Source organism: Argopecten irradians, chromosome 11 (assembly GCF_041381155.1).
Source record: "Argopecten irradians isolate NY chromosome 11, Ai_NY, whole genome shotgun sequence".
NCBI classification, from domain to species: Eukaryota; Metazoa; Mollusca; class Bivalvia; order Pectinida; family Pectinidae; genus Argopecten; species Argopecten irradians.
The window spans coordinates 24,461,309-24,474,813 of record NC_091144.1 but is presented as its reverse complement, the minus strand read 5'-3'; the positions used below and the strand labels follow the sequence as shown (position 1 = coordinate 24,474,813).

General features: G+C 35.8%; 1 protein-coding gene across 1 annotated transcript; it reads left to right on the top strand.

The window, feature by feature from the left end:
• Nucleotides 1–2,455: 2,455 nt before the first annotated feature.
• Nucleotides 2,456–11,873, top strand: LOC138335081 (zinc finger protein 665-like). The gene is made up of 4 exons (XM_069283990.1): nucleotides 2,456–2,649; nucleotides 4,770–5,308; nucleotides 5,670–6,013; nucleotides 7,505–11,873. The coding sequence occupies exons 2-4, from the start codon at nucleotides 4,777–4,779 to the stop codon at nucleotides 9,440–9,442; spliced, it is 2,814 nt and encodes a 937-aa protein (XP_069140091.1). The 5' UTR covers nucleotides 2,456–2,649; nucleotides 4,770–4,776; the 3' UTR covers nucleotides 9,443–11,873.
• The last annotated feature ends 1,632 nt before the right edge of the window (nucleotides 11,874–13,505 follow it).

The window sequence follows — 13,505 nt, the reverse complement described above, 5'->3', positions numbered from 1 at the left end:
AGCGTAGTCTTCTGTACCGCAGTGTGGGGATGCCTATGACGTTTAGTCTTTCAGTGTAAGGTACATCTTTTAATCCTTTCACTTGTTTTTTGGCTCTCCTTTGAACATTTTCCAAATCTATGCTGTCTTTTTCTGAATATTCAATTTGAGGTCTAATCAGGAATTTATAAAGCGTAGTGAACATATCCTTGTTCATGATGGTGAATATTCTTTTCATCATTCCATGTAATCTATTGGCCTTTTTAGTGCAGTTCGCTACATGCAGACTGAATTTCAGCTCACTGTCGAAGGTAACCCCAAGGTCTTTTTTCACTATGAGTATTTCCTAGGTCTTCAGGCGTGTTGTTATTGTCTTTCATGCTGTATACATGATGTTGATTTCTGTACCCAAAGTGAATGGTTTTACATATAACGTGTTGAACTGTAATTGCCACTTATCTGTCCAGATGGTCAAATTGTCTAGGTTTGACTGGATAGTTTCAATATCCTCTGGGTTATCACGTGTACAACATTCATAGATTTTATGTCATCAGCGAAGAGTTTAGATGGTATATTCAGTTGGTAGATCGTTGATATATATAAGAAAAAGCACTGGACTAAGAACACTTCCTTGAGGTACGCCGCTACAAACATCACTCCATTCAGAGGATTTTCCATAGATAACCACTCTTTGTCTTCTGTCCGTTAGGAATGCTTTAATCCAATTACTTGTCTGGTTGTCTAATCCAATAGATGATAATTTAGATATCAATCTTGCGTGTGGGGCGACGTCAAAAGCTTTTTTGAAATCGAAATATATCACATCCACACTATGACCACTATCAAGGTTATTAGTAATTTTATCCAACGCTTCCAAATGTTGTAGAGTAGTGGATCTGTCAGGCTTAAATCCAAACTGTTCGTCACAAAGTAAATTGTTGGCTATTAAGTGGTTCACAATTCTGTCTCTATGGATGGTTTCTAAACATTTTAACGACTATACTCGTCAAACTAATTGGTCTGTAATTTTCAACTTTATTTTGCTTCCTTTTTTGAACAATGGTGTAACATTGGCATCCATCCAGTCTGATGGTAATATTCCTCCTTGTAAAGATTTGTTGAAGACGATCGCAAGAGGTACACTAATGGAGTCTGCTGTTTCTTTTAGAATTTTAGGATGTAATCCGGCCGGTCCTGGTGATTTCGATGGATTCAACTTGGACAGTTTTTTTGTATATATCCTCTGGAGTGACTTAAGTGGTATTAAATACATGTATGTCTCTGATGTTACTGTTGGGAACCTCTGGTACATTATCTGTAGTATTCTCCTTAGAGAAGACACTAGCGAAAAGGTTATTGAGTTCCCTCGATTTACCTTCATCAGTTGTTTTTAATTCACCATCTTCCTTCTCTAAACTTGGTATACCAGTTTTTGAACTTGTTATTGATTTAATATACTTCCAGAAGCTCCATGGATTGGTCTTGAAATCTTGGATTAGTCTTGAAATCTTGGATTTTTTCTTTTTCATAATCTATTGTAGCCTTTCTCAGCTTCGATGTTTCGAGCTTGCCTGTAGTTTTCATACACTAGTTATTTGCAGTCACGAATTTCTTTTATAAAAATGTGCCATGATTTCCTTTTATTCCTAACTGCGTCAATTGCGTCTTTATTCATGAAATCTTTCCGATATCTAAGTCCTATTTTACTTTTCGTAACCGGTACATTTTTCTTTCTACTTGAATTTATCTTGTCGACAAAGTAGGTCCAGGTTAGAACTATGATATCCATTCTTATCATGTCTTCATTCCATGCGATTTCATCTAGATCTTCTCTAATCTCCTCATAGTTTCTTTGTTGTAAGCTAATTTGTTACATTCTGTTGTCTAATACCAGGTCTAATTTGATTGTTATGACTGCATGGTCACTTTTTCCTAGTGGTGGTTCTATTTTCAGGAAAGAGTTCCTTTTGAACCCCTCCCCCCTCCAAAAATGTTTATTTCTCGCTTTAGTCAAATGTCTGAAATGGGTTCTTTTTAAGGGGTACTAAAAAAATTTGGGCTTGGTGTTTTTGGGGTTAGAAATAAAAAAGAAAAGAAAAAATGGGAAAAAAATATATAGTTCTTTCAATACATTTTTATCAAATTTTTTTGAGTGAGGTCAATCCAGCTATAATTAGTGTGTCTGGAGTAAGGTCACCCCGGGTAGTGTCTCTGGAGTAAGGTATTGAATGAAAAAAACGAAATAAACAAAAACCAACATGTACATGGGAACACCACAAAATCCCATAAACAAACTTTATAATTTATGCCGCAAAATGGTCTAAATATAAACTCTAACTTACCATAAATAATACCGATTTTTTCGCATTTATTATATTTGGTCAAGTTAAGTTCGGCTGGTAGGTGCTAACGTGTTATTTATTTACATTTATTTACTTAAAGATACATTTGTAACTGTTACGTATGTAGCAAAGTCAAAATGTATTTTTATAGACGAAGGGAAGTAACTCGTGCTATATCTATATTGAGAAACCGAAACTAGATTCCGCGCATGTACAACTTTAATTTACCTTCTGAGTTTCCGGTACGGCATTCAGCTTATGGATGTGTAACGAAAAGTGTTCAATGTTTCGAAATGTGTTAGTTATTTCGGCCTCTAATAGATAGCAGGTAAGATCTTGATATCAATTTTACGATTGCAATATGGTTTGACATGAATTCAACAGACATCGGGGGGAAATTATCGCTCAACTATCGCCCATTGATCAGATCATACATGCACCACGATAACTGTTACAATGTGTAACGTTGCAGTAACAAGTTATATTAGGTAACTAACGTTATACGATACCCATTGTATATGTTTCCGGATACAGCCAATTCGCTTATGATGTTAATATATCCGTTCTGTTGTTTTTATCAGCAGAAAGAGACTGCCAGATAATATTGTGTGTACATGCACATTCGTCTGCTTCTGGTTTTGGAAAATAATATATCCTACTATGAACATAGTAGAGGTAGGTTATTATCTTTTTTTTTTAAACCAGAAGCAGATGCCTGTGGTACATGACCTGGCAAAATCATAAAAACGAACACTAACAACATTTAATACAGTATCCACAAGAAGAATAAACAGACTGACATCAGTTTCATGGACATTCGCAAAGACTCGCACAGATGCTTACAACTCAAATGAAGATACCAGACATACCCTATTCGCCGTAATTAGCACCTCTGTACCAATAAATACCCCTCCCCTTTCCTTGAAGAATTGAAGTAATATAGACTGCCTCTTATTGCGATTCATTCTCATGAATCGCAACGAAATGCATATCGAAATATGTAGGTTACCACAAGCACTCCACCTCTGGGTCGCAAGTTGAAATTCCATGTTGGGAAGTTGCCAGAGGCTGACCATTGGTCGGTGGTTTTTCTAGGGGTACTCGATCAGACTTTCTTCCACCAACAAACCTGGCACATGACCCTGGCTGTTAATAGGACATTAAACTAATAAAACCATGTGCCATGAGTACAAAAAGAGTTATGACTTTTATAAAGGTCTTTTGTCCTCAACTCTTCAGTTTGTTTCCTAGTCACATGCTCCCCTTTTGGTATATTTTTTTCAAGCACCCTGGGCGTTAACAGTAACTGGAAACACACATGTGTTAAATGGATTAAACTTCCTTTTAAAAAGCACTCAATTCTATAACTGTATCATGGATATTTTAAATTTGGAATTTTGGTCATGCACAGTCAATTTTATCCTAAACATTACCAATTACAAGTTGTATATTTGATTCTGATGTAGTGGATATATGATCCTGTACTAGTTGGTAATAAACTTAACTTATTAACTTGATGACTATAATCACTCTGTTTAATAGAGGATCAATCTAGCTGAAATATCCTATTCCTATAAGAAATTCAAAGGGTACGTCATATCAGGTTTTGGTGACACAGATGTACCACCTGTACATGTACATGCTTGCAATGTACTTCAGATCTAGATGCATTTTCTATGGTGGTGGAAATGGGTGATTTATAAAGTTTTAAATAAATTCAGACTACATGTTTTAAAAATTAAGATAAATTATAAAACTTACTTAATACACGGAAAATTAAAAGGTAACTCAAAGAATAGTTACACTATTTAGTCTTATTTAACTTAATGTATATATGCTGTCATTATAATGAAAAAGCGAAATTAACCAAAAATTAAAAGATAACTCAAAGAATAGTTACACTTAACTTAATGTATATATGCTGTCATACTGAAAAAGCGAAATAATGTATATATGCTGTCTTTATGATGAAAAAGTGAAATTAACCACAGCTTGTGGATCAGTGCGAGCGTGCCACGGCCCCCTGGATACATAAATTAACCTATTTGACTACATTACAGTTCTATTTGGTGTTTCATAGAGGCAGTTATAATTAGCTAGGGTCACTTTGTCTTACAAACGTCCGTTTAAATGAAAATTAGAAAGCTTATGAAAAAAATATGCTTTTCAGGGTTCTCACTAAGTTTTTTAATAGATGGTTGAAATTAATAAAAGGTGGTTGATTGCCAACACTTATTTCTGACAAAAATAGCCGGTTGTAAATAAGGAAATACACGGCTGTTTTTGCCGGCAACCGGCTTTTAACGAGAACCCTGCTTTTTATCTTGCACTTTCCATTGAATAAAATTATATACAGTTTGTGTACAGTTTTCAGAGCAAATATTGTGCACATGATGATATGTGTTTTATTAATATTAAAATATATAAATATTTGTCTTTACTTTTCAGATGTGATATGGAGAAGCTTAAGCTACGTTTTCACAACTACCTTAAGAAGATCCTTATAGAAGAGCTTGAATTTTCGGAAGAGATAAAATTTCAAGTTTCCTCTGATATTTGTGTTGATAATTTTGAGAAAATTTCATTCCTGTGGCAAGACCAGTTCTTGAAGAGTACTCATCATGAAGATTTTCTCAAAATTCAAAGAACGGTTTTACAAGATATAGTAGGATGCACAGAGTTGTCTACCCTTCGTGATTTAGGACTTGTATTTCTGAAACCACTTACAAATGCAGAGATTCAGACAGAACCTGACAAGGCAGCGGAAGTTGCATATGATCAGGAAAGTACTTTTAAGACGCAGAAACTCAAGAAAAACTACCATGATGTCTCCACACAAACAAACAAGGATGATTTGGTTTCCCCAGAAGAGGAGCTAACAGCCAGTGTGCCCTCATTTAGTCTTGATTCTCTTGCCTCAAATGAACATGAGTCAACACCTATTGAACCAATTAGTTATCCAATTAAATCTACAGAGATGACTGCAGGTGAGCTCCATATATGATCGTTTTCTTTCATTAGTTATGAATCATATTGGATAATAGAATGGACTATATCATTGTTAATTAATAAGACATCTAAATATACTATGTAATGTGAAAAAAGCTCATCCTAAACTAGATAAAATATAATTTTAAGAAAAAGATATGATAAAATGAATATAATAACACTGCATGTTTTTTCTAAAATAAACAGAGGAATTAATCGTTATGTATTAAGATGCAAAAAATTAAATTCAAAGCAAATTTTTGGCAATATTTTTTTCTTTTCATTTTTATTGCCTATGATACAGTATCTCCAGAATGGGACAAAATTGAAATGCATTATGTTTTGTGATGTATATTTCAGGTAAGCGCCTCAGAAAACTGACAATTAATCTGGTATCAAACCAAATAAAAAGGGAAAATAGTGAATCTGAATATGATCCCCAAGGGGAGACAACTGATGATAATTCAGATGCAGATCAAGATCAAAACGTGGTTGTTATCAAACCAACGCCCGTGACGTCCCCAAATGATGCAAAATCTGCGCCACCGCACCGACAGGATGAGCTTACATGTCCTCTCTGTCCATCGAAGTTCAGGAGTCAGCAGGGAGCGGAGAAACATTTGAGAGTGAAACATGACATTGGAAATGTATACATATGTAAAATCTGCCAGGATATCTGTCCATCTAACACAGCAATGCATGAGGTAGGATTTCTGTACTGAATCAGAATTATCTGAATACTGGTTTTACCATATCATTTATGATTAATCTGTAATCTATCTCTGTGTTGGAGTGACAAATGCAGCCAAATCACAACCTGTGGGCCTCAGGGGTAATTTATGAATGCATGTTGTCCAACTTGAGGCTTGTCGATCCATGGCTGGAAATTCATTGATTCCCCTGTGGGCTGGGATTTCACTGTGACACTCTCAAGGTCGAGAATGATTACATTTTTCCCATATACAAATTCAGTAAAATGATGTGGTGCTATCTTAGTTTCAACGAAGTATTGTGACATGATCACTGGTTTGTCATTTGCGTCTATCAAATTGATGATATTATCGACAATGTACATGTATGTCAGGTTAGTGAGGTTACACTACATGTATGTCAGGTTAGTGAGGTTACACTACATGTATGTCAGGTTAGTGAGGTTACACTACATGTATGTCAGGTTAGTGAGGTTACACTACATGTATGTCAGGTTAGTGAGGTTACACTACATGTATGTCAGGTTAGTGAGGTTACATTACATGTATGTCAGATTAGTGAGGTTACACTACATGTATGTCAGGTTAGTGAGGTTACACTACATGTATGTCAGGTTAGTGAGGTTACACTACATGTATGTCAGGTTAGTGAGGTTACACTACATGTATGTCAGGTTAGTGATGAGGTTACACTACATGTATGTCAGGTTAGTGAGGTTACACTACATGTATGTCAGGTAAGTGAGGTTACACTACATGTATGTCAGGTTAGTGAGGTTACACTACATGTATGTCAGGTTAGTGAGGTTACACTACATGTATGTCAGGTTAGTGATGAGGTTACACTACATGTATGTCAGGTTAGTGAGGTTACACTACATGTATGTCAGGTTAGTGAGGTTACACTACATGTATGTCAGGTTAGTGAGGTTACACTACATGTATGTCAGGTTAGTGAGGTTACACTACATGTATGTCAGGTTAGTGAGGTTACACTACATGTATGTCAGGTTAGTGAGGTTACACTACATGTATGTCAGATTAGTGAGGTTACACTACATGTATGTCAGGTTAGTGAGGTTACACTACATGTATGTCAGGTTAGTGAGGTTACACTACATGTATGTCAGGTTAGTGAGGTTACACTACATAAATTCATGAGAAATCACAATAAGGATATATACTGTATAGACAGTTATTTTCGTAGGTCAGCATTTTTGTGATTTAGTCTAAAAATGAGAAAATTACATTTTAGAGGTTTTAATTTTTTTCGAGATTTCGGCTGGAAGAGTATATATGATTCAACCATTTCTAAATGACTTTCGGATAAACTTTTAGGATCATAGGAGTGTCCCACGAAAATAACCGCCTATACAGTAATTGTTTTGATTGAACTTGAACTTTCGGTTCTAAAGGTTAGCACATTCAATTTGTCCTACCCTAGAAATTGACAGGTTTTAATTCTTTATACTTTATCTATTTCAGCACATGATTACAAAACATGGTGAAGAAGATTCTCCTATAGTAGAAAAACATAGAAAGAGACGAAGAAAAAACTTACCCCATACTCTAAAGAAAGCGAAAGTGTCGCCTATTCAAAAGCCTAGTATGTCAAAAGTGAAGTCTAGGAATACTCGTAAAAAGAGAATTAATCACAGTGTTGATAAGCCTGAAGTAACCAAACACAAGTGTTTACACTGCACAAAATTGTTTAATACAGTAACTGCCATGCAGCGCCACATGAGGGTCAACCATCAGTTTTCTGCCGTGCAAAAATGTAATTTGTGTTCCAAAACTTATATGTCCGCTAGAGCTCTGCGACGCCATATTACAACCACGCACCAGTTCTCGCGGCACCAATGTGAGCTGTGTGGGAAGGAATTCACTAGTAAGGAATCGCTGTACCACCACAAGCGGGGGTTGCATAGTGAGAGTAAGCCGTACAAGTGCGAGCAGTGTGGCGCTTCATTTAACTTCAATCATAGCCTTCGACTACATCAGTTAAAGCACTCAGGAAAGCGACCCCATCAGTGTAAGCTATGCGATAAAAGTTACTTGACTTCAAACCATCTAAAGATGCATGTTGAAGGAGTTCATGGCAACAAGAAGAAATACTCATGTAATGTATGTGGTAAAGCTTTTTCTTATACAACTAGCTTGCGTGTGCACGAGATGTCACACGGTAACATTCGTCCGTACAAATGTAAGACATGTGGGCTAGGCTTCATCAACAGTCATGCTCTGAAGTACCACACAGAGTCTAAACATGCTGCAGATGTTTGGTTCAGTTGTGATATCTGTGGCAAAAATTACAAAACCGAATTTCTGATGAAAACCCATCGTCGCCGTCACACAGCTGATGGAACACGGTTCATGTGCGACATATGTGGACACCTGTTTATGTATAAAAGTACACTAGAAATCCACGCAGCGGTTCACAGTGAGGAGAAGGCCTTTCAGTGTAGTACCTGCGGAAAGTCATTCAAAACGTACGCTACGCTCTACTCTCATCAGTATGTTCATAAGACAGAAATGCCATTCGAGTGTCCAGATTGTGGGAAGGCCTTTAAAACAAAGGAGAGATGCAAAGCTCACCAGCGGCGCCACCTAGGTCTGAAACCTTTCGACTGTGATCAGTGTGGCCGGTGTTTCCCCGACAAAGGTGGGCTCACCAAGCACAAGAAAACTGTACACTGTGTGGAGAAAAAACATGTTTGTTCATACTGTGGTAAAGCATGCTCAAGGGCAGACAACTTACGTGTGCATATGAAAGTACACGAAAAAAATACAACAAACCAGAGTAAAAGTGTGTCAGGTCTTTCAAGTTCAGGGACTGGGCATTCAGCGCCTGTTGTAAGGAAAAGTCGTTCTCTTGCCAAATTAGATCTGAAACTGACAGCGCCTTCAGTAGAACAACCTATGGAGTCTGTCCCTGTGTATAGGGTGGAGAGTGAACTGGACCGCATCACCTCTGAACATGGCTATGAACGCCTTATAGAAAACCTTATAGATAGAACTATGGAAAAACCAGGTGATCCTAAGCTGCCGTTCACCCAAGCTAGACAAAACGTCCAGAGTGGCTCTGCCCCACCCCCAACATCTACTACCGCGGGTGGTGATAGCCTTGTCACAAACATTTCTCCCGTACCCATATCCCCTCCCCTGACTCGTGTGTACAACGATCCATCCCATTCCTTTGAGTCCGAGTCTGGTTCCCACATTATCCCACTGCCTTTAGCAATGACTACACAGGAAGGTCCCTCAAGTCTACAGCAGACCGCACAAGGACTTGGTGCTCCACTTCCTTCTAACACTACTACACTGCCACCACCTCCTCCTGCAGCTCCTTATATGTATATGTGGCCCTACATGCACCATGCTAACCAAGGGCCAAGCCAACCACACGAAAGCAATTTCTACTGAAAGTCACTAAGTTCGGTGATACTTTATAACCAATTATTTTTGTGGGTCAACATTTTTGCGATCGTGGCTAAAATTAAGTGAGAAAATATAATTACAGCGGTTTTAAAATTCACAATCTGACTATAATGGTATGTGTATACTGTATAGCTCAGGTTATTTACACAGATCAAAATATGAAATCTGCAGTTTTAATGTTTAATGAAGAAATGAGTTTCGCCTGTTTTAAATTTTTGTGATTTGACCTTCAGTCTGAGAGTTTATAAGAATCAGCTATTTCTCAATATTTGGCACATCAAATTTCGCTATCGTTGCAAAATCGCCAAATCACATAAATATTATCCCTGAGAAAATAACTGGCTATTATATTATATTTCATACGTGTCTTGAAATTTTTTTCCTGAATGATCATTACAAATCCATTTTAATCATGTCCAGGGAAGCCGTGAACATTTCTTCCCCATGGAAATATAGGCTAATACAGTATCACAGAGAAACCTTTCTACATTATTTGTTGCGGAAATACTATCAACCAACTTTCTTTGCACGCAATTATTTTCATGAATTTGCAAAGATAAATTAATGGAAGTTTATCTCCGTGAATTATTATCTTCCACAATTTTTCCACAATTCAATTCAAGCATGTTTCAAATATAAAATCTGCGAAACTTAATCTCTTTGAAAAATGCTTTGAAAATTGTCAATTTTGAAATAATACTTTCTAAACAGTAATAACTTAATTGATACTTTTTTTTTGCTTGTGCAATACCTTTGAGGTAAATTTGATATTTTTCACTCGTGCTTTGCACCTCATTTTCCACCTTAACTCGATGAAATATAATTGGTATTGATAAAAATCGTTGCAAAATCGCCAAATCACATAAATATTATCCCTGAGAAAATAACTGGCTATTATATTAAATTTCATACGTGTCTTGAAATTTTTTTTCCTGAATGATCATAACAAAACCATTTTAATCATGTCCAGGGAAGCCGTGAACATTTCTTCCCCATGGAAATATAGGCTAATACAATATCACAGAGAAACCTTTCTACCTTATTTGTTGCGGAAATACTATCAACCAACTTTCTTTGCACGCAATTATTTTCATGAATTTGCAAAGATAAATTAATGGAAGTTTATCTCCGTGAATTATTATCTTCCACAATTTTTCCACAATTCAATTCAAGCATGTTTCAAATATAAAATCTGCGAAACTTAATCTCTTTGAAAAATGCTTTGAAAATTGTCAATTTTGAAATAATACTTTCTAAACAGTAATAACTTAATTGATACTTTTTTTTGCTTGTGCAATACCTTTGAGGTAAATTTGATATTTTTCACTCGTGCTTTGCACCTCATTTTCCACCTTAACTCGATGAAATATAATTGGTATTGATAAAAAAACAAGGAATGTCCTCTATATACTGTTAACTTGGCAATCTTCTTGAGGGGGACATTTTCGCTAATTACACGAAAGCCGCTTGATCGCGAAAATTTCACCCATGCCTAATATATTGAACATGTATGAACTTTGTTGTTAAATGCCTAAGTATATCTATAGCGAAAATAACAATACCACGAAAGTTTTATGCATGCGAATCGTGAAATTTAAGCACTCCATGTTTACAGTATCATGTTCTGAAAATTAAAATATGTTTGACACTAGATTTCCTAAATGATGATTATAATGCTGAAGTTATAAATTATTTCAGTAGCATCCTTGAAATTCGTCAAAGAAGGTAAACGCCAGCTATTGTGTTTACATCGAAATACATGTTCATCTCGCTCTTCAAACAATTAAATTTTGGGTTAAAATATCAAATGGGATGAAATTCAGTACAAAGAATACCTGTTTAGTGATTTTGCAAGATTTGATTTTTATTGAATTGTTGTACTGGGGGTAATTTTATAGCTGTTGACTGGTTTTCTTGTTATAACGTAATCCGTTACCCATTTAGTAGTACATTTTGTAAATAAAGATATGGTAAGAGTTATCTCAAACTATCCCTCACCAATCCTCTCACATTGATATGTAATTCAATAGAAAGAGTATCCTTGCTAAGAAAAATAGTATGACAGCCTGATAGGAAAGATATTTCTAATTATTTAGCTGTGTAGATGAATGTATGAAAGGGTAGAAAAATCTGTTAAGTGTAGACAAATTTCCCAAGTTTTGACAAATCTCCAATTGGTTGACAAATCTCTCAAGGGTAGACAAATCTTTTAAGAATACACATACACCAAAGGGGGCGTAAATCTTTATGTAAATGGTAATTAAATCTCCCAACGGTAGACAAATCTCCAAAGGGGATATAAATCTATCAAGGGGAGATAAATCTCAGAAGAAGATCTATGGATCAGTCCATTAGCATTGTATGAGTGTTGTTATTCTGAGTAATTTACCACAACTTTATCAAGTCTACTTTAATTTTATATGAAACTAAATATATTTAATAAATATACTGTGCATTACAGTTATGTTATTGTATGTTACAGATATGTGTGCGAAATGTTGTGCTTTATATTATATTTATTTATGATACAATCTATTTACTTGACTTGCATATTGCAGAGGTTTACAATATTCAATTTGCTTCAAGTAAATAAAGTACATACAAAATTGTTTCTTTTTCTTTCGTTCCTATCCTTCTTAGATCTATATAAGGACCAAGTTAGAGAAGTATTTCAAACCAAAGGAACCCAATATTTGCACACATCTCCCTGGACCTGTTTGTTACTAATTAAATGTCCCCTGAGGGATATTTATATAATATTTACAGTGGCCTCTCAATAATCTGAACACTTCTGTCCCCAGCCCAATCTGGCCGGATTGCAAAGTTTCTAGAATGCTGGATTCCTTTTACTTCTAGTCCATAACTAAATAGGTTCGTTGATATTTAAGGACTGTTCGCGTCCCGATTATTGCGGGTCCACTGTATATGGAACTGGCTTTACTATTTGCTGGTACATTTTCTGATGGATTCACTGGACTCTAATTTCTGTCACTAAAACTTCTAACATGTACAGTTGTGTGTTCGTAAATGACCAAAGCATTGGACCAAAATAACAATCCTAATAAATATAATGGGAGTAGAGGTCCTATCACTCACCAGCTTCCTAGTGACAGCCCACCATCATCGGATGGTACGTAGTCTATTGAAATTGATATTTATCAAGTGCCACACACATAAATCTCTTTCTCAAAATTTTTTAAACTAATCAATGAAAAGTGATTGTTATTACTGCAGAGTTTGCGCTGGGTGTTCCATACATGGGTTCCTCAGATAAATGGTGTCCCATTAATATGTAATTGGAATGGGCTTTCAGAAAATAGGGGCCCTCCTAATTTTTTATGCTTAAAAAGGATATGGGGACGGCTTCATTGCAAACCCTGTGGTTAACAATAAAACACTTGGCTTTATATTTAAAGGGACAATTCAGTCTAAGAGTACATTAAAATTGACACATATTTCTGAAACAACCCACTTCTAATAGAAATAAGATTACTTGGTTTTATTGTGATATGCCAGAAAAGCCCACTCTAGTGAAATGTATGTGAAATGTTCAAACTCGCTTACCGTCCGCCATTTAATACACATAGTGGTCGATGTCTTGTTTGCCAAACCCTGGTCCTTGCCAGTGTAGTAAAGAAATTTTTGTCTAGAACTACTTACAGTAGTGTGCTTACCATGTTCTTGTCTAAAAATAATTTCATCAACTCCTTAGTGGTTATGTATTGCATTTATTTAACGTGCATGACTTTGGCTCGGGTATGGGTACAGCATATATGTTGTACCTGCTTAATTGTATTGATCAACGATTTGTAATTACAACAGTATCAGTCAAAATACTTAACAATGTCGTGAAATTTGTCAATATTCCTTATTATATGTTTCATAAGGAATGTAGAACAATACATTTATGTCATATTTTGCCTTGTGGTTATGTTACAAAATTAGCCTCACTGAATTGTCCCTTTAACATGTAGTAATCCATCTTTCCACAGTACTAGATAAATACATGTCCTGTATAGCTGTACCTATGAAATAGCACATAAAACAA